Genomic DNA, 20,790 nt, shown 5'->3' with positions numbered 1-20,790 from the left:
CTGAAGATATCAGCTGTTGGTTTCATTCGCTCACGTGTCCTGTGCCGACAGTAGTGTCTGTAATATTATCGCCTGTGGTGAGAATAATTTCGTGACTGCGCCGGCGAAAAACAAAAGTACACTTATAAATAAAGTGGTTATTTTTGTATTGATATTCGTACAAGATAAATGTGATAAGCATGCACATTTTAAGTGAAATAAAAAATGTAACCACCATTTTTTTAGGTCGCAATAGGATACAATTACGTGAATACGAATTTAAAAGCGATATGCGTAATGCTTAGCGCTCTCTGAAGCAGCGTCATTTATGCAATAAATGTTGAATTCGCGTATTCTTCACAATTTTCCAGCTTTCAAGTGGAAGTAAACTCCCTCACAAATGTCAGCGTCAATTCGGGGTAAGAATTTTCGAGGAAGTGTTTGTTTTCATTTAGTTTCCTCTAAGTATATGGCATGGTGAACAAGTGGTGTGCATTTCCTTTTGCGTTACTACGTGTCATATAGAGCATTCCGTACGCATCAATTTGAAATTTTTTGATCAAATGCACACTCACAGCTCTTGAATTACACTCAAGCTCTTGAATTTAAATTAAAAATGAAACTGTTATCCGCAAAACTGTGTTGTGATGCATTAAGAAATTGTTGTCTTAAATCACAGAACAGTTGCCGTTGCTGCGAGCAAATTTCAGAACAGTACGAAAGTTTGCTCAGTCGTCATTAGCATTCTTTACCGTATGGCGTTTTGGGCATGTTGGTACTTCATACTATAGGTTTTTTTTTTAGCGCATGAAAAAATACAGTATTTTTCAGTACAGCAGACAGCTTCTTTTGCATCGATTGGTAATTTTATTATTTTCATATTATCAACCACTTACAATAATTATTAGCCTAGAGAGATCCTAATATACTTCCGGTTTGTTTTTGCCAACATCGAATTATTAACTGAGAAGTGCAGCACTTGCTCGTCAGTAAATGTGAAGGTGTACCAGCTTCAAGAAGTCAGCTGGTTCATTTCGATCGGTCATCACTGTTAAACCTCCAACCAGTGGGATGTGAAAGGGAAGTGATTTAAATGAAAACAAGATCAAAGATAGCTTCGTAAGTGTCTTTCAGGGGGAGGACACCTCAACAGTAGCTCACGAGGGGTGGGAGGAAAGGGGGGATTAAAAGGATAGGATTAAAAGGTAAAGAGATAGAGAGAGAGGAAGGAGAGAGCGAGGTGCAGAGACAGCGAACGACGGAAGTAAGGAGAAGATAGGAAAGATGGACACGGTCGCAGAAGTCCGAGGACGGGGCACCACTCGGCGAGAGCTCTTGTCGGCGTCAGGAGATGGCGTAGGGTAAGTCCAGTCGGCCAGAGCTGCGTTGTCGTTGGAGATCACGGGGCACAACCAGTCGGCACTAAATCCAGTGAGCGAGTCGAAACCTCCGACCGCAACTGCCCCCCCCCCCCCTCACCTCAACGCACACTTGAGTTCGTACCTGCAACGTCTAACCGGACGCAGAAATGGGGCCTTGCCAAAACTTCTTTTTGCCGGCGTGGAAGGCGGGGGGATCCAAGTTTTTCTATGTATGTTCGTGCGCGTAGTTGTGCGCAAGTTCGTGTGAGTGGATGTGCACTATGTAACAATTTCGGGTATGATTTAAAGTCGCAAACCGCTTTCTGGCTACGCCTCTAACCAAGTCGTTCTCACGTTGGTTGTCACATGCCACTCATGGCAGCGAAAAAGCCATAGTGGAAGAGCTCAATAGCGCGGACTCATGAGAAAGCCAGATTTTCGTTAAGCACATCGTGGCATTGTATGCGACAGCATCCATAGAGCTTTTCCCGTCATACACAGCTGACGCAGCAAGGTGCAATCTCGGATGGCAGTCGCATCCTGTTAGTTATCGGTTGTTTATTTTGAAATATATGTGTGCTATGAAAATAACAAAGCGAGACGGAAATATACTTGTGTGCGTAACCTGCGGGAAAAATGTGGTGAGGACATAGTGCCAGCGAAGTTAGTTCCGTGAGAATAGGATGATAAGTAACACGAATGTAGTTTGCCGGCATCAGCACTATCAATAGCTTGATCGCAAACAATGTTCTTGTCAGCATAGGCTGTGACGCAAGGCGCATCGGCCAAATGTGTCATTAGTATATTTCGACTCCGCGAGACACTGGCCATGCAACCTTGCATCCCTTTCTCTCCACCGCGGGGCACCATGACAGGCAGGGCTACGGCCAAACATTCACGCAAGGCGTCACCCAGACGCCCGGTTACACCAACGCCGTGTCCATGGTCTCGCCCGCGCAACCGTCGCCCATGTATGCCGCACCAGCTGGTGGCTTCATGATGGCGCAGCCCCGCGGCATGATGTACGGCCCGCCACCCGCACCACCGTTCGGAGGTCCGATGCCACCGCCCCGGCCACTGCAAGGGCAGTTTGGACCGCCACCATTCGCACCTCCTCAACAGTTGCCGCCATTCCCTCCACCGCCGTTCGGAAGGTCAGGCATTGTCGTCAGGCCGATTACCAACGATGTAATAGATACTCACGGTGAATAACTGCATCGGTACCAAGCGATTTGCCGCGATAGCGAGGAGTAATCAAGTCAGAAATGACTTACAGATTAGAGTGCCGCAGCAAGTAAAGACACAAGGAGAAACTGCACGCAGACACAGGTGCTAACCCTCAGCCGAAATGTAAAATAACATCCGAAATAATACAGGAACCACTGCTGATTGAGGACGATTTTGTTTTTTCATTTGTGGCATGAGCAGTCGAGTTACAAGGGCACCTCACTTCAAAGCACTTCCACTTGAGCTTTTCCGGTTTACCGAATGTTTAGATAGAGTTTTCAAATAAATATAAATTTGTGTTTCAAGTGAAAAGGTGTATTGAATGCATGTTGTCAGCACTGGCGGTACGACAGAACGTCACGCTTGTCTGATCACTTACTGGCAAAGCAACCTCGCCGCCTTTGTAGCGTGTTCGCGTTGATCTTCTCACTCAAAATGACACATGCAAGCCTGCCAGCAAGCATACAGTGCAATGAAAGCTGATATAAAGTTCTTGTCATTATAATATTACGCATATCATGAATTGAGTGCCAAATAATTGTGAGTGCATTGAACAAACCTTAATCGAATGAGTCCATTGAAGAGCAGACGGGATTGTCGTGGCCTGGCGCAGCGGATTGCAACCATCTGCTCCTTTATACGTGGTGTCAGAAATCTTCTGCAGCGCGAAGGAACGCAAACTTCACCAAAAGAATACATCGAGGCTCATGAACTCCGACACGTGAGTGTCAGACACATAAATAAAGGATTGAGGTCCCGTCCATTTTTTTTTTTATTTTTTACTATCTTAGGAAACAATATCGAGTCTTTCGATCGTATTTCGGCTGGCGTTCACAATAATCGTGAATTAAGTTTTCCAGATTTTGACACTTCTGCACCGCTAAATTTCAACAAGAGGGGGGGTTGTCAAAAAATATCGCCCGCTGTCCAGCTATCGTTTTTTCTCGGGTCCTTAGTTGCTGTTCTGCTAATCCCAAATCCATTTCATGACGGCAAGACACCAACACTATATTGGCAACCTAATAAAGCAACGGTTGTGCATGAAGCTGCCTTTTGCGATGATTGAGGGGGCTCTGAAATGCTTTGTATTTATAGGACTTCTCCTAAGCACCTAAACTGTCGTAAATAGCAAATACAATATCAATTATCATCTCTATGTCGGACATGAACGTAAGCGAGAATAATTTTTTTATTTAGTCAGAATGTACATTAGGTCTGATGTCCTCTGCGTTCAACCACTTCGCTCTATGTTATTGTTTCCAAACTATAATTAATCTTTAAAAGGGTCCCTCGCCAGCCTCCTAAAATATAAATTAAATGCGCGCATTATTCTCTTCTCTCATTCCTCGTCTTTCTAGTGCACTTCGTGACGCATGCAGTGATTCCCGTATACTGTGCATGCTCTCGATTGGTCAATACAAGCGAGATATCAGACGTGGTTCGTCTTCTGCACTGCTCTGTTTGGCAGCCGCCCATCCATTATTCCTTATCTCACACAACTATCGTGCGCGATCAACTGATTTCAATTCATTCAGCGCGTCAAGATATATGCCGAGTACATTTACATCATCTCAATCGGGTTTGCTGCGCTTTTTTGCTAGGAAGAACACACATGCGACACCTGCCAGGGGATGACATTGTGCTGCAATGTAATGATAAAGCACGAAGAGCACTTTCAACCTATGCCAGTAAGTGGCCCATTTTGAGTGGTTTAGAAGAGGTTGACCATCCCGAGCGACAGCGACATTATTGCGGGACCTCTAGTGAAAACGGATGGACACGAACCGACGTTGCTTAATAATCTCACGCTGTACACCCAAGAATCGCTTCCTCACCTATTTTCAAACTGTGGCCTAGAGTCGTCCTCTCCTTTGAAATGAAAGCTAATTCATTCATTTTGCGCGCTTATCATTCCGCAAGCGGCGATAATAGTGTGTAACCGAGAAGCGTGATCAGCGAGAGAGATTGGTGTTGACATTATCTACATGCGCTTGTCAAAAATAAAAGCGAAGAGGATGTGCGAAGACTAGCGAAGGCGAGAAGGAAGCTTCGTCTATTATGAGGGGCCCTTTCAAAGCAACTCTCAGTGAGCATAACGAGTTATTTCATTTATGGATGAAGCCAATTTTAAATTTTGTTGGAGTCGCACCTTCCAAGAGCGCCTTCTGTTTACTTGGCTGTGGCTTGACGAACGTCGTTGTTTTCGTGCAGTATAAATCGTTTTATTTTATTTGTTTAGTTGTTATCTGTCATGCACATGAGTATGTACTTCTTGTACATGCACGGTAATTGTAGTGTGCCGACTGGCACTTGGCGAGTAGCAGTATCGATTGCGCCCCCCCCCCCCCGGTCAGCCATGCTCGTAATGCTTCGCTGTTTTTAGTTCAGTTCTGACCGGCCGGAAGTCACCTGTTCTGACGCGACCGTGGCGGTTGCATTCCGATGGCGGTAATATACGCCCATGTGCTAAGATTCGTGCTTACGTTAAACAACTACAAATGTTCGGATAATCGCGTGGTTTTGGCACGTACAAACTCGCGATGTTGCGAATATTTGATGCAGCGATGTATAGGTCCACGGATTTCACTTCATTAGATAATTCAAACTGTTTTAGTGTGTGACCTTGCTTTCTTTTATGCAGACAGGTGAGCGCTTTTTCGTGAATTGAAGGAAGTACTGTAGCGTCTCTCTATTAGTGTTTATTTGGCTTTGGCTTGAACTTTGCTCGTGATAACGTGACTCCATGCGGCACCCGATGGACAACCGACCATCCCGAGTCCCACTTTGTTTTAATATTCCCAGTTTTACTCTAGCTTACAAGAAGTACGCGAGCCAGACGAACGCATAAACGAAAAAGTGCGCGTACGTACATCTAAGTGGGTGGATTTCGCTTGCGGAGTTTGTGTGGGGACGCCTGAAAGTATATGCTTCGAACACACTCGCAGCACATCTTCCAGCATACACCTTCTACGCCAAGACTGAACGTGGAGTCATGACCAAGAATTATGAGTGCGAAAAAATTCAGGCTGTCGCAGGTTGACAGTGTGTTTTTTAGAGCCGGTAAAACTATGCCGTTGATTCACATATTACGGAACATCCTCGAATACTGTGATTTTTTGTTGTTTTTTTCTATATGAGCTCGCAGGCTACAACAATCGTGAACACGGCAGCAATTGAAGCTAAAAAGGGTCCCCCCCAGCTCGCCTTTCAGGAGTTGTGATTAGTAAATGTCATAAAATTACCTGGAAATAGAGCAGCTCGTACATTTATTCTGTCGTTGCCCTCTCACTGGCAACCAATCCAAAGCTTTTGCTGGTAAACGAATAAGAAGTGTTCATAATGACACTGATACTGTTGACGTACTTAACAGAGAGATTAGACAGACTTAATGCAATCCAACTAAATGTTTTATGCTTCCTCCTCTTGCCGGTCCTTGCTCCTTGCCATTGAGAACTACGTCGATTTCCGAAGACTCATTTAAGGTAAGGCGGAGACTGCTTGTATACGCCTTTCGTTTCTAACCGGAAACAGCATTCAAAGTTCTTTCTCTTCAATTTGTCGCAGTGTTCTCATTCAAAATATGTTTTTAGCTATACTGGCAGAGTTGCGACTGCTTACGGGAATAGCATAAATAAAACACGAGCTTAGGATAAACATTTCACTCTAAATTGCGCTATCAAACAGTGCTACACAGTGCCTACAGGGTGTGCCAAGTAAGTTTAGCCAGAAATTAAGAATATGCCCGAAAACGTAATTACGACGCGACCAAATTTATGTTGCTAACCATTTTCTGGAGTTTGTCAGACTATTTTTTTATGTTCTCAAATATTGTTTAATTAGATCTGTTCAATTAACTAACTTCTGGAGGAAAGAGGATGGATAAAAAATTTCAATGAAAAAGATGTAGATCAGTTCGCAAAGCATGCAAATAGATAGTTTTGAACTTTATATCGGTTAAGTATTACTGTTTTTCTTACAAATGCCCGTGATATACAAAACAATACCACGTGACAAACCCGTTCGCGTGTCAGTGCGCACAATGATTCTAGCGCTCCCTAACGTTCTGCGTACGAACGACACGCTTCCCTCGCACCAGTTCATGACAGCGATAAGCAGACACAGCGGTTATCATTTTTGTGGCCAATAGCAAAACATGTTCATTGTAAAGCCACCATCATCGTTGCGGCCCTGCCGAGACAGCACAATGGGGCAAATAGTAAGGTCGTTTATACGCGGAACGACCTGACCATCACCAACTTCACAAGTCTCTTAGTAAAAGGCTACGTGAAAGAAATTATAATGCAAGGAAACAGGCAATCACCAGACCTGCGCTTCTTAACCAGTACTAATTTAATAGCACACACCCGTTTTAAATAATATGAGCTTCAGGGCACTCTTGGTAATTGCCTGAAATGACAAGGTCTGTTTGTTTTTGTTTTTGTTGTTTGAGCCATTGGAACGTTCAATTATCTGGGGTCAACAGAGGAGCAATCACTCCAAAACGCAGCTTTATCCCGAAGGCCACCACCGCCCATGAGGTTCCGCCGGAGCTACCACGACTTGCGGCCCGATCCCTGGCGGCCACCCGGGGACGACTGGGACAGCGGCCGGCGAGCGCCGATGCCCGGGCGCCACGGGAGCAGGGAGCGACGCGGGGACGAGGACGACGACGGCGGTTCGGTGCGGCGCCGACGCGGCGAGCGACGTCGAGGCCGTCGCCAGCAAGATCAAGATGAAGACGACGACGGTGACTTTGGCGGAGCACCACCCGTCATGGACGAAGACGCGGGGCGCCACAAACCCTCGTGCCCCATCAGCAAGGCGAGCCGCGAGCGTGCCAGACGCGATCAGGACGAGGATGAAGACTACCAAGATGACGACGATGACGATGACCAGGGACGCATTAGGCAGAAGTACGTCGCTCGAAAAAGAGTGAAGGAACGAGGAACACATTGCCATTAATGTCGTGTCTAAAAAGAGCGAACAGCCAAAGGGCCCGCATACCACACGGTAACAGAGAAAGCTGTTCGCGACTTGGGGAAAAGAGACAGCCGCCACGAGAAAGTACCCTCAGATATTGATTTCTATAGTTCTCGTAGGCGTTGCCGCTCAACGTGCGTATCGGGGACCCTTGCTTAGGTGTCGTCGTACACGGATTGAAGCTATTCGCGCTCGTTGTTCAAGGGGATCAAAGCCAATGGCATTCAATGTGGATGCACCGATTTCATGGGAAAGCTGCAGCCACAGCCGATAATGCAACATCGGCCATCTTGAGAGCCATTTCAATAGTCGAACCTTTTCCGTTCTAAGCAGAATTTTGGTATTTCAACTAGCAACACTACGACACACTTCTAGCCTTGCCAGGTGGTGCTGCGAGCTACATGCATGCAGCGTCCCCACTGGTAAATAGTAGCGCGTCCCCATGTCGCCATCCACATGCAGCCCCAGCCATGTCTTGACAATATGTGTGTAGCCTTCCTATGCACATTCCTCTGCACGTAAAATGTTTCTACGCTTAACACCATAAGCTGGACTACTGTAATGCTGACGAAGGTAATGAAATTAGTTAATCAACTGAATACTAATAACTGAAAGTTTTGCCAGAGTAGAAAGCAAATCCGTCGCTGCAATTGGAACGGGTATAAATTTTCTCGGCCTGCGCACACCCCTGTCCCGAAGCAAGTTTTCCTTAGCGCCAACTGCAATGACCACCAAATTTTCCACCAGGTCAGGTTAAGTTTCATAATTTCCTAAGCATATCTATCGAGGCTCAAGGAGCTTCATTGGCAAAAACTTTTAGTAAATAGGAAAATACGCATTATCGGAGTGTCAGCGATGTTTCAGACCGTGAGTTTGTATTCGAGGTGCAGAGCATAAGTTCAGCTCGTAATGAGAGTAATTAACCAAACAAGGTACTTTCGTATTGCTTTTTATCGCTTATATATTGTGTTAGGAACAACTCATGAGCTCACCTCTTCAGAAATACTTCAGTATAACGAAAAGCTCTGCGGATCACTTTCCTTTGATAGCTTCACAGACGCCTTCGACATAAGCAGTACTAGCGCCTTTCGAGAACAGGCAGCAGCTGTGTTCACAAATGAACGTGCTTGTAGTGCATTCAGTGGTCGAATATCAATGAACACTTCTTGCGCAGAAGAAGTATCGATAAATTTAAAACTCTTACGTTAAAATTTCTGTCGATTACTACTATACATACCACCTTGTGTACTGCAAGTAAGCTCAAGCAACGTTGAGACCTAAGCATAACGTTAAATTGAAAGTGCCCATTCTGCTAAGCCGTACGCAAAATTAAACTGTTCCGTAGTGTCAACTACGCCTATACGCGATATTCACACCCGTCAGCGAATGCATACGGACCATTGCCATCCATACACTTTTTGCCGTCTACTAGCCAGCCGTCTGCTAATGCTGTCAGAAAAATTCAATTCTGTCAAAGCCATGCTCTCCACGGCTCACAGCCATTTCGGCATGCGCTCTCGTGGTCCGTATATTTGTGCTGACGGCTGTGTGTGCCCACACTGCGAATTGAGGCTAACTCAATGTTCTCGCGCGCTGCCTTTCTCATTGTCGGTGCAGATCCAACACGCTGAAACGATACATCACCGTCATCGAGAGGTGAGTCTATTGCCCCGACGCATCGGCAAGCGAACAAAATAAGAAGCCTTGCTCGCAGCTGTAGAAAAACTGAATATTTGAATGTTGAACTGCTGAAAAACTGAGTAGCATACACGAATAGTTAAGTGAATCTCTTGGTTTCAGCGTCGCGAAAGTACAGTGGGCTACAACGTCGTTACTATAAACAGCTCAAACAATTACAAACGGCTCTCAATAAGCGGTAAACTGAACCACAATGACAGGTGTCCACTGTTCCACTCGGAAGAGCTTTGTACATAAATGGTAGACCGTATTCAACATTTATCAATGCGAATGCCTCAGATCCTATATTTAAATCGAAAACTGACAGGACTGCCGCGTCTGGTTTCCACGTCGGCGGCGGCCACACAAGTAATGCCCGAAATCTTCACCTGATTACGTCATCGTGACGTCACAGATCGTCACAGTGTATGTTCACTTACCATTGCGTAAATCTGGCGTCGCATTACGAGACATCACGTGCGGCGTCATGAAACACATCATTGCTTTTTGGCATAGTACGTTTTATGCAGATTCAAGAGATGCAATTACACAGCCAATGTAATCGAAACGTTGTTCTAATGATTGGACCTTTGTTGTTGGATCGGTCGATATTGGTATGTTCATGGTAGCTAAGGAACTCCCAACTAGGGGTCCTACTACATTTGTATGCGACTGTCAGTTTTTTTCATGTCCTTTTTTGTTTCGTTTTTATCCCCATCGTCTCCCTATAGAGTTTTTTCAGTGAGGCTACAGAACAGGTCTCAAAGAAGTTGTCAATATTTTGATCATATGCGAGGATTTTAAATACCCAAGCATAGACCGGAAGAACTTATCAATTGCCCCTCGTAGTAATCGCGTGTAGCACCTACGTTTTCTTCAGTGCCTTGCCTATAGTCACCTCAACCAATTAGTGCATGAAGCCACTCGTGGTAATCGTATATTAGACCTCACTTTGAGTAACAATGCATACTTTACACGGGCTCATAGTTTGGAGAAGAAGTGATCTCATCGCAGTATATTGCTCGTTCACTGTACCATGCATTGACAGAAGAAAAACAACAAAACAAATACTTAACTATGCGCGGGGGACACAATAAAAAAGTCACAGTTTCGCCAAATGGGCGAAGAAATAAATGTTATAGCAACATATTCGAATGTTTTACGAAGCAAAGCTATAGCATCCGATATCGCGTAACTCTACAAAACTACGGTGTAAAAGCGCGTTTACACTAGAGCGACACGACACTGACCCGACCCCGCGAAGTCACGAGGCAGACGCAGACCATCGGCTTACGAGTGGCCCGCCGGCGAAGTCGCCAGACTCCATGGTCACTCTATGCTGACGACGACGATGACGACGCCTCAAAAAACAGCATGTCGTCGTAGTTTAACATAATGACAGGCCAAAAGCTCCATAAAAACGCATCGGCAGACTTGCTATCGACGTGTCGTGGAGAGATCTGCGGATGAGCGAAAATTTACCATGTCTTTGCTTCAAATGATCACGAAGGAGAAATCTAGGGGGAGATACCAATGCCCCCTCCGAGACTTCCACGGCGTTTGAATGGACATTTTGCGCACCTCACAAAAGTCTTTTCTTCTCTTCTTTTTTGTGTATCCCCACACCCGTCCTTCGACGTCGTGAATTTTTGGCGGGGGCTGCGCCGCCTAGCCGAATAGGAAGTATGGCTGAGCAGGGAGCATGGCTGAAAATGAGGCGCAGGCATGCAAGTTTAGTCGGTGTCCCTGCGTGTGCCTCTAGTGTGACTACAGAATTGGCCAACGAAAGGCTGTGAGCACGACAAGGCACGAACGGAGTCTTCCAGAAACCATCAGCGGACTGATTGTGTCGTTGTAGAGTAAATATGACGACGACAAGACAAAATACTCTCCCAAAGACAGCCCGCAGACAGAAATCAGTGTCGTGTCTCTCTAGTTTAAAGGCGCCTTAAGAGCACGGCCGCTCCAGGTACACTTTCAGCACTTTTTTTGTGTGTTGAGAGTGTGGCCCATAGAAGCTTCCGCCTGCTATGGGGGCAAAAGGCGTGCGCTGATTGTTGCCGCGTTAGCGCGGCAACCATAAGCGCTTTCTCCCATTGTTCGCTAACGCAAAAAGCACGCACACAGACAACCCCGACTGGAAAGGCGATGTTGAAAGACTGAAAATTTACAAAGCAATTTCGAAACAAACAAAATTAAACAATTCTTGAGGCAAAAAATTGTTCCTACTACGCTATACCCAGCTTGTTAGAAACACATCCAACAAAGTTTCAAAATGCAGTTGATTCGAAGCAAGATTGGTTGGTTCCGCCTATGTTAGGTGCCGACGTCAACGCGCTAACACTACGTGAGTGTGCCGATCAACTTAATGGGCATCTTGTCGGAGTGTACGCAGATGAAGGTCCTATAAATAGTTCCTTGGTCCTTCCACAGCCAATCTTTCATTTTAGCTTACGTTATATCGTTAAAACCGCTAACGGTACAAAACACGCCATTTCCTGACCATTTGCCGTTAGAGATCACACCAGTACCGGACAGTATCAACGCTAAACCTAAAATCTACCAGTAACTTCTCAGCAATTGTGCTTTGACAAATTTTTCCAACAGTTCCTTGTCTCTGGATGTGCACCAGAAGACTGAAAAATAGCTCATCTTGTGCCAATACATAAGATAGGTGGTAATAGCACTATCTTTAATAACTAAAACCCTATGTCACTATCCTTAATCAGTTGTAAACTGCTTGGACACGTAATCTACACACGCATACGGCGAATTTCAATCGAAATTATTTGATCATAATCAATCACCATGGCTTCCGGCCGAAACTCCGAAGTCAAACACAGCTTTACAGGTTGGTAACCTACAATGACACCTCATTGCACCCGTCCCCTTTTGCTGACGGACCTCATAAACGACTGACGCTAAAAATAGGTATTCTCAAAATCTACAGTGAAGCCGCACGATAACTCGAGGAATTTTTTAAAATCGTTCTCCGGTAGTTTAGTGAAAGGGCGATAAATCCCGTCTAATGCTTGCCAAATCTGGTGTTCCTCAAAGTGCAGTAATAAGTCCGCCTTTATATTTTACATGTACAAACGGCACAACATTAAATATCAATTCAACAGTTCCCCTTTTCGCAAGTTGATTGTATTTTATACAGTAGAATAGCTTATTCTAACAACGTTATAGCTCGACAATATTACATAGATTAACACAATGGTGCTGCAGATAGAATATGCGAATACATTGAGAAAATACTAATGCCTTAAAAGTTTGATTCTATATTTCAGTCACAGTCTGATACTTAGAAACTAAACGACAAAATACTAGACTGAGTTACTACGGGCAAATATCTCGGCGTCCTTATCAATTCGAGTCGAACATAGACTGATCACAAAAAAATATATTACATGTAAAGCTAAAAAAAACTTTGCTTTCTGAAGCGGCGCTTATATCTGGCCGACAGGGACAACAGGTTTCAAGCATACTATTTCCTGATGAGTCGTTCACTGGAATATGCATCAATCGCTTGGCATTCCCACTAGGTCAGCTTTACTAACCTAGAAGAAGCCGTTCGACATAAAGCAGCACGATTGATCTCGTCATAATATCCAAAATTTTCAAGCGTTTCGTTTCTGAATGCCGAGCTGAATATGCTGCCAGTGCTTGATTTTTCCTGATTATTTCCAGAATTTTCCAGATTATTTTTGCGACATCTTGTAAAATACTAGCGCTATATATACTAGGACAATTATTTTACTCTCAGCTCTGACCTCTTGCTGCACCGATCGAGTTTTCAACGTCAACTCTATTTTCACCCTTTAGGAAAAGTGCGAAAATATACCTGTAACCTCATGAACCAAGGAATGAAAATAATATTTTCCAGGATCGTTACGAAAACTGAGCCTTTATGTTTAATTCAGCTTTGCTAACGTATTTGAAACCCTGTAGCCTCCGTTAACAATTATGCTTTATCCGATGTTTACTCTTCCTGTTATTCTTGCCTTCCTACTATGTTTTACAGCTTTCTGTATTATATAACTGTGATAACCTGCAAATATTCATTATCTGTAAAAGTGTGTCTGTTTCCCAATCGATATGTATTCACCATAGCAGGCCCTTAGGGTACCTAAATAAATAAATGAATAAATAAATAAATTATTGAAGTGGAGTTTTAAACAAGAAGTTGATCATTTGGACCGTTGAGAGAGAGAGAGAGAATTCGTATTCTTCGACCAGCCGTTGGCTCTTCGAAAAAAAAAAAGAAGTATTTTTTTGCGTTTCTCTCTACGTAAGAAAAACATAAAGCGCTCAGCTTGCGAAACGACCAAGATTTCTTTCCTAATTTGCAGCGACTAAATTCAAGTATGTTGGAAACTATTTTATACGAGAACTGTCAAGTTCAGCGTGAAAAAAAGTGTCGACTAAAATTCCAAATCTGCAGATTTTATTCATTTTCCTCTTTCTTTGTTCCTTTCTTTCCGTCCTTGATTACATTGTATTATTCACCAAAACGTAGTGTCTAAAAGACAGATCCAGGTATTGGACCGGTTGGCAAGCTGCCGAGGTAGCACAAAGGCTGCCCTGACAAAAAACGTCAGCCCAACAAAATGCTACACTGAAAGTCGCATGGATTTTTGCTGGCGCATTCTTGTTTGGCGCTGGTTCAAGTTCTTTTTTACTTTGTTTTTTTAACGGGGCACTTTGTTTTTTTTTTTTAATTTCAAACGTTACAACTCAGGCGTACGAGCGAAGCGTTCACAAAAAAAAATTAACGCCGAGTCCGAGAACACCTCATCTGTCAAAAAAAAAAATTTAGTGTACTCTCTGCCTTTTGCAGCCACATATTGTAACCAGAAAGGGTGATGTCAGATTGCAGAGGTAATATGGAAGCACTTCAACTACCACACTTGCGCGCACATCGCCAGCACTCGCCGATACTGACTAATGCATGTCAAATGGTGACTATGTGACATTCAGCGACCACTGTCATTTACCTTTGGCTAATACTGGCTGTCTGCGGCTACAACGCCAACATTGTCTTAATGGGACACCAAGCGAAGATGTCTTCGGAAACCCAAATTTATTGATTTTTATACTTCAAGGAGCACTAAAAATCACCTAAATTTTAATTTTTTTTGTTTTTTGATGAATGTCATTGTGGCATGACAAATTTTGGTCTAGCTTTTCACATTTTTCGGTAAAGCTAACTCTGCACTATTTACTAAAGCTTACGTTGAGCCTCTAGTTGTCTTAGTTTTTACCAATTACGATTAATGTCGTCCATTACAGGTGCCGTCAAATCAATTTTTTTAAGTCAAGAGTGGTTGGTGATCTAGCTTCAAGAGATGTGATTTTGGTATTTGCAAAAAATTCACCTAAAATTATTATGTTAATCATTTCGCTGCTTAGTGTTCCTGAAGACAAATCTCAATCCAGGCTGATGATTGAGTTTTCTGTGATTACTTTGCCCGTTCTGTTTCATACTTAACTTGTGTACTCTAGCGTTACGAGGTATTTCAATGTAATATCGTACGAAATCTAATGTTATCCGGGAAGATGGCACACATCATTTTCTAAATAGACCGCTAAGAGTTGTGGGCCTGAAATAAACAGCTATGAAAAATGCCGGGGCCTAACACAGCTCACAAGCTTTTAAAAAATAATAAGGAATTTTCGTAAGGTACTGCCATCAACGGAATAATGGGACAGAAGGCAAGTCATAGTACACAGCTTTCGTTGACGTGCGACTTCGCTATTACATTTTCACCCGATTAATGTAGCAGTGCGGAATAACATTGTTGAAGGACAAAATATTGCACAACTGCAACTACACAGTTACACACAGTTCAACAACTAGTCGCAAAATCAACTTAGCAAGTCCTGATGCTTTGCTGTAACTCGCCATTATATGAACTCTTTGATCGGAGCCTTCCCTGGAACGCTGTCGTGGGACGACACTAGGGTGGCGTATTTCGTCGTCTTCATTGAGAACAGCTCCAAAAATGGTGCATCCAGCGACCACCGAAACTCGTGTTAGGGGTTAAGTTCTTCAAGCTTGAAATTTTTCGTATGCACCCAATCTTCCATGTTGGCTCAGGATGCCATCCTAGACAAGACATTTATTCAATGACCATGACATATTTAAATGAAGCCTTTATATAAACCGTTACCACTACACTTTTGTACAACGTGCTTGTTTGGCTTTGATATACCGGTATGCAGGTAGTGCGGGCGGTTAGCCCAGTCAGTCAGACAATGGCATCCTGGACGTATGAGCCGTACGTTTGAAACCTAGAAGCGCCGAGAGAACAGACATGTACGTTTATTTTTTGCGGTGTCATGTGAGAACGTCACAATGACGTCCTCGCGCAAGGAGAAACAAAAAGAAGGAAAACTGCTTACAACCACCCTAAGTGAATGCACAAGGCAACGTATGACCTTTTTTTTTTTCTTTTCTAGCGAGTCATCTTACCTGGCCTATACGGACAAATGGACATACACAATCCTCTTTTTTTTCCCCAAGTTGAATTGGCAACGCAAAGCTTGCACTCTTAAAACTTTGCAATAGATAGTGGCGCGATGTCCATTACTTATCGGCAACTTCGTTTCGTCTACGATGAAGCGCAACGGGCTTTTTCTGGGTACGTAGTCGGCGCCTGCGCGCCTGCGTCGATGTGGCACGCGTCCTCATTTTGTAAGGCCGAAACGCGATGATATCTGGTTGCCGACCAAGTGGCATTTGATGACACAAACTTGCAAACGTTTGCCTCAGAGAAGTGCCTGCCACCATGCAACGAGTTATTTCGGAAGCTAAAGTCCACCAGTCTTGATTTCAGCTATCGTCCTTTCAGGTGCTGTTCGAACTTGGGAAAGGCGCATTGCACTGGAGGGTGACATCATCGGCCCGCGTCCCTGTAGCCGCAAAGGCGCAGCACAAAAATGTGAATGTTTACACCTACTCCGCTCACCGCCTTCTCGGATAGTGTGTGTACACGTAGAGCACCTGTACAAATATGCAGCCGACGATGTGTCAGCGGAAATCGAAGACGCTGTTTCAAGCAAGCAATGGCTTTTCTTGCCTCATATAAGAAAAAGGCTCTCACCGTATTTCGCGGACCTGGTTCTGCTGATCTACTCCCGTTTTTCTATGCCCGTTTTCTTGCACCTACAGTACTGCCAAAGTGCTATGGTCTCCACAGTGTGCTGAAACAGTCCGAATATTCGCTTATGGTAGCTTCCTCGCCTATCACTATTGAATTGATAGCCCAATGAAATCATAGCTGAAGTTAGTGACCACGGCCATATGTCGACATCAGCCCCGCCGTGGTGGTCTAGTGGCTACGGTACTCGGCTGCTGACCCGCAGATCGCGGGTTCAGATCCCGGCTGCGGTGGCTGCATATCCGATGGAGGCGGAAATGTTGTAGGCCCGTGTGCTCAGATTGGGGTGCACGTTAAAGAACCCCAGGTGGTCGAAAGTTCCGGAGCACTCCACTACGGCATCTCTCATAACCATATGGTGGTTTTGGGACGTTAAACACCACACATCAATCATATGTCGACATCAAAGCTATCTTTTTTTATGAACATGCTTGACGCACATCAGAAACTGTGATTGCCGCTCAAATGCGTAAAATAATCCCTCATACGGCGTATAACCTTCACGTAAACAACACCGCTAATCATATCTATGCGCAAATTACATCACACTACTACGCGCACATACACTTCCGTAATTTAAGCACATGCGTTTGCTCGAACGTCAAAATTACAAACAAAATATACATATATGGCTGATCCCTCTGTCTTAGGAATCTGTATAATACGAATGTAGACCATATTCTTACAGAAGCAGTTTGGGGTTTACTGTACATTGATGTAAGAGGGCTTATACAATATGTGTTAGTGTTTGAGAGCTAAATTTAATCATCCTTTCTCGTAAATGCTTCCCCGTTGACGCTTCGTGATACATCTCTATCCCGATGACTAACATTCATTATTAATGATTGACTATTGTTTAAATGCGCCAACATATATTTACATAACTTCAAAAAAGAACACATGGTCATGGATGCCTGCGGTAGCCCTAGTAGTTAACGGTGAAAGCGGAACCACAGAAGGCGTTGCCATCGCGATCGATGGTACGCTAAAAGGCCTACTCGCGGCTTGTTAGAGTTATCGAAAGCCCCTGCCCGATTAGAGGGAAATGAAATGCGTGATTCTTTACTCTTGGCCGGTTACACTTTTAAGTGCAGAGCATTTCTTAGCGAGCTTCGGCGACTTTAAGCGTATCTATCTATCTATCTATCTGTCTATCTATCTATCTATCTATCTATCTATCTATCTATCTATCTATCCATCCATCCATCCATCCATCCATCCATCCGTCCATCCGTCCATCCATCCATCCATCCATCCATCCATCTATCTATCTATCTATCTATCTATCTATCTATCTATCTATCTATCTATCTATCTATCTATCTATCTATCTATCTATCTATCTATCTATCTATCTATCTATCTGTCTGTCTGTCTGTCTGTCTGTCTGTCTGTCTGTCTGTCTGTCTGTCTGTCTGTCTATCTATCTATCTATCTATCTATCTATCTATCTATCTATCTATCTATCTATCTATCTATCTGGCCGCCTACGACTTCTAGCTTTCCTGGCCGTTTCGTTAGTGGTATCGATACCAAACTTGGTATGGCATAACATTACTGTATGAACAACATAAGTGACTAGTCATAACAAGAAAATCATGACATGTATGCCATGATTTACATTCCATGGTCTAGCTGCTCTTGCGGTGGTCTCGTTCACATGACATGTTACAAAACTGGTATGGTATGACGTGATTGCATGGCGAACACAAGCGACAGACCCTAACGTAGAAATCATGATATGCATGACACTTAAGTCATGATTCATGACTACGCGCCACGCTCATGGTAAGCTCGCAGTCGTTTTGCTAGCTTCACATATACCGAATTTGGTGATACAGGACGCGAACGAATGACGAAGGTAGGTGATGCACCAACAAGCCCAAATCTCGACAGTATTGAACGAAGGTAGGTGACTGGTGCAAACGTGATAACCATGAGACACGTGTCATGTAACAACATGACTACATGCCACACTCATCATGCGCTCGCGGACGTTTCGATAGCTTCACATACACCAAACTTGGTATCACGGGGCATGAATAGATGACGAAGGTGTGTGACTGGTGCAAACATGATAATCATGAAACGCGTGACATGTACCTAAATGGCTACAGCCACACTCACGATGCGCTCGCAGTCGTTTCGCTAGCTTCACAAACACCAAACTTGGTATCACTGGACGTGAATGGATGACGAAAGTATGTGAGCGTCGCCAACATGATAATCATGAGATACGTGTCATGTAACAACATGACTACCTGCCACACTCGTCATGCGCTCGCGGCCGTTTCGCTAACTTCACATGTACCAAATTTTGTATTACGTGACGCGAACGAATGACATATGTGAATGACACGTCCAAACATGATAATAACGACATGCGTGTCTTGTAACAACAAGACTACATGCTACACTCATGATGCGGTCGTGGCTGTTTCGCTAGCTTTACGTATGCCATATTTGGCTTTACGTCACGTGGAATGGATGGTGAAGGTATGTGACTGGTGAAAACATGGTAATCATGAGATACGCATCATGTAAGAACATGACTACGTGGCAAACTCAAGGCGCCAAAACACTTAAACATGACCCGGTGCACGTGCGCGCAGGCGTTCGTTTCGTCGCGTCCCGCTGGCGATACCACGCCAGGCGCCGATCTGACTGGCATATACTCTCAGGCGCACGCTGTGGTGCGTTGCTGTGACGCATGCGCGTTTGAGTGCGCCTGGAATCCTTCTGTCACGAAACTAAGGAGACGCGGTGCTGTCTAGGTAATATCGTCGGCGCGAAATGCAGCATGTCGCATTTCGAGACGGTTGCCGCCGGGCCTCGCTGACAGACGCTGGTCGCGCCTAGTGTAAGACAATCGAGTGCTCGCGTTTTGCTAGCGTAGCGTCGCTGCGCCCAGCGTGGGCGCGCGTCAACGTTACGTGCGCTCGCCGCCGTTTCGCTACCTCCACATATACCAAGTTTGGTATTACGGGACGTGAATGGACGACGAAGGTATGGGACAAGTCCAAACATGATAATCTCGATATTCGTGTCGTGTAAAACATTACTACCTGCTACGCTCATAGCGTACTCGCGGCCGTTTCGCTAGCTACACATATACAAAATTTGGTTTCACGTGATGTGACTAGATGCCGAAGGTAAACAACACATCCAAACATGATAATCATGACACGGAAGACAAGTACGGCATTATTTATTTCCGCCTTGTATTGTTGTGCTGATTTTAAAGTTACATATCAAGCTTCCTCATTCGTGCTTCGCATATCGGCGATTCCCACTGTACATGGGATCTACCAATTTTTTGCGTGGCGAGCGCAAGCGTGGAACGCGGAGTTACATTCTCATAAACCAAACGCGTGCGTTGCTCTATGCAATCAAAGTGGACGATTGGGTCAGTTGTTGATACATGATCTAAGTACACTACGCGGTATAAAACACGGACGGAAAAGGGACAAGCTCAGACTGTCAACTGTAGGTTTATTCATCCCGCAATGCATTTATATATGACAACCAGCAAAAAAGGAAAAGGAAAAGAAGGTAGCAATTTAAGAAGCGTTAAACTTCGTACACCCGAAGCAAGAGGCAGAATATCAGATTCATTGCACACATGCGTCATTTGCCAGATAATGAAGCTCTTTATCTCGGAGGGCAACTCACGCCGTTTTCAGGTTCTCGAGACATTTTCTCTGCTTCAATAATCATGCGAGTGTGATCATCTTTGTGCCTATGCGATATACCTGCATTTTCAAACAGCGCATTACAACCAGATCTGCTAACATTCTGAGCCAATAAGCCTTTACTTCCATTGCGAACATTACGAGCATATTCTCACAGGCGCTCATTGAGGTACCTCCCAGTCTACCCAATGTTGCACGCATAACATGACAGCGGAGCCATGTATACAACATACGTAACATATCAAACTGGGATTTGTGCCTGACATTACAGGAGCGTTTAGGCTTAATATTGGCACAGGTCCGCTTGGCGAGCTGGGAAAGCTTGTGAGTGCAGAAAAAACAACCTGCAAGCCTATGCGTTGGCCGACCTTTTTTCATTCGGTGTGATAGCTGGTACATGTTAGGGTTCACGGCAACTTTTTCTCGTTTGCTTTTTTCTCTGCGATCAGCGCTGTCTTTACTTCGGGACTTTTTCTTTCCTTTGTATTTTCTGCCCCAGAAACGAGAAATAAATTCGGATAGCCAGCCTCTTTTAGACGGTTCACTTGATTCTGGAAGCTTTGGTTCATCATATAAACGCAGGATCTGTCTAGGGCGTTGGCAAAGCAATAGTTCACAATTGCTCTCCTAAGCAGTTTATTGGGTGCCGATTTAAAAGGCAACAGCGCTTTCTTAGCCCTAGGCTCATACGTCCAACATGCGTGGTTTCCT

At 44.4% G+C, this 20,790-nt stretch overlaps 1 protein-coding gene across 1 annotated transcript in view; it reads left to right on the top strand.

Moving 5' to 3' along the window:
• The window catches only part of LOC119170871 (arginine kinase-like), a 91,045-nt gene that overhangs the window by 3,016 nt on the left and 67,239 nt on the right, over positions 1-20,790 (top strand). Inside the window, exons 2-5 of the mRNA XM_075886512.1 lie at positions 351-398; positions 2,216-2,494; positions 7,088-7,480; positions 9,165-9,203. Coding sequence (XP_075742627.1) covers positions 351-398; positions 2,216-2,494; positions 7,088-7,480; positions 9,165-9,203 — 759 coding nt within the window. The remainder of the gene's footprint in view (positions 1-350; positions 399-2,215; positions 2,495-7,087; positions 7,481-9,164; positions 9,204-20,790) is intronic.

The sequence above is a fragment of the Rhipicephalus microplus genome, chromosome 2, assembly GCF_043290135.1.
Source record: "Rhipicephalus microplus isolate Deutch F79 chromosome 2, USDA_Rmic, whole genome shotgun sequence".
Classification (NCBI taxonomy): Eukaryota; Metazoa; Arthropoda; class Arachnida; order Ixodida; family Ixodidae; genus Rhipicephalus; species Rhipicephalus microplus.
The sequence above is the reverse complement of the archived record's forward strand: the minus strand, read 5'-3'. Positions and strand labels throughout refer to the sequence as shown.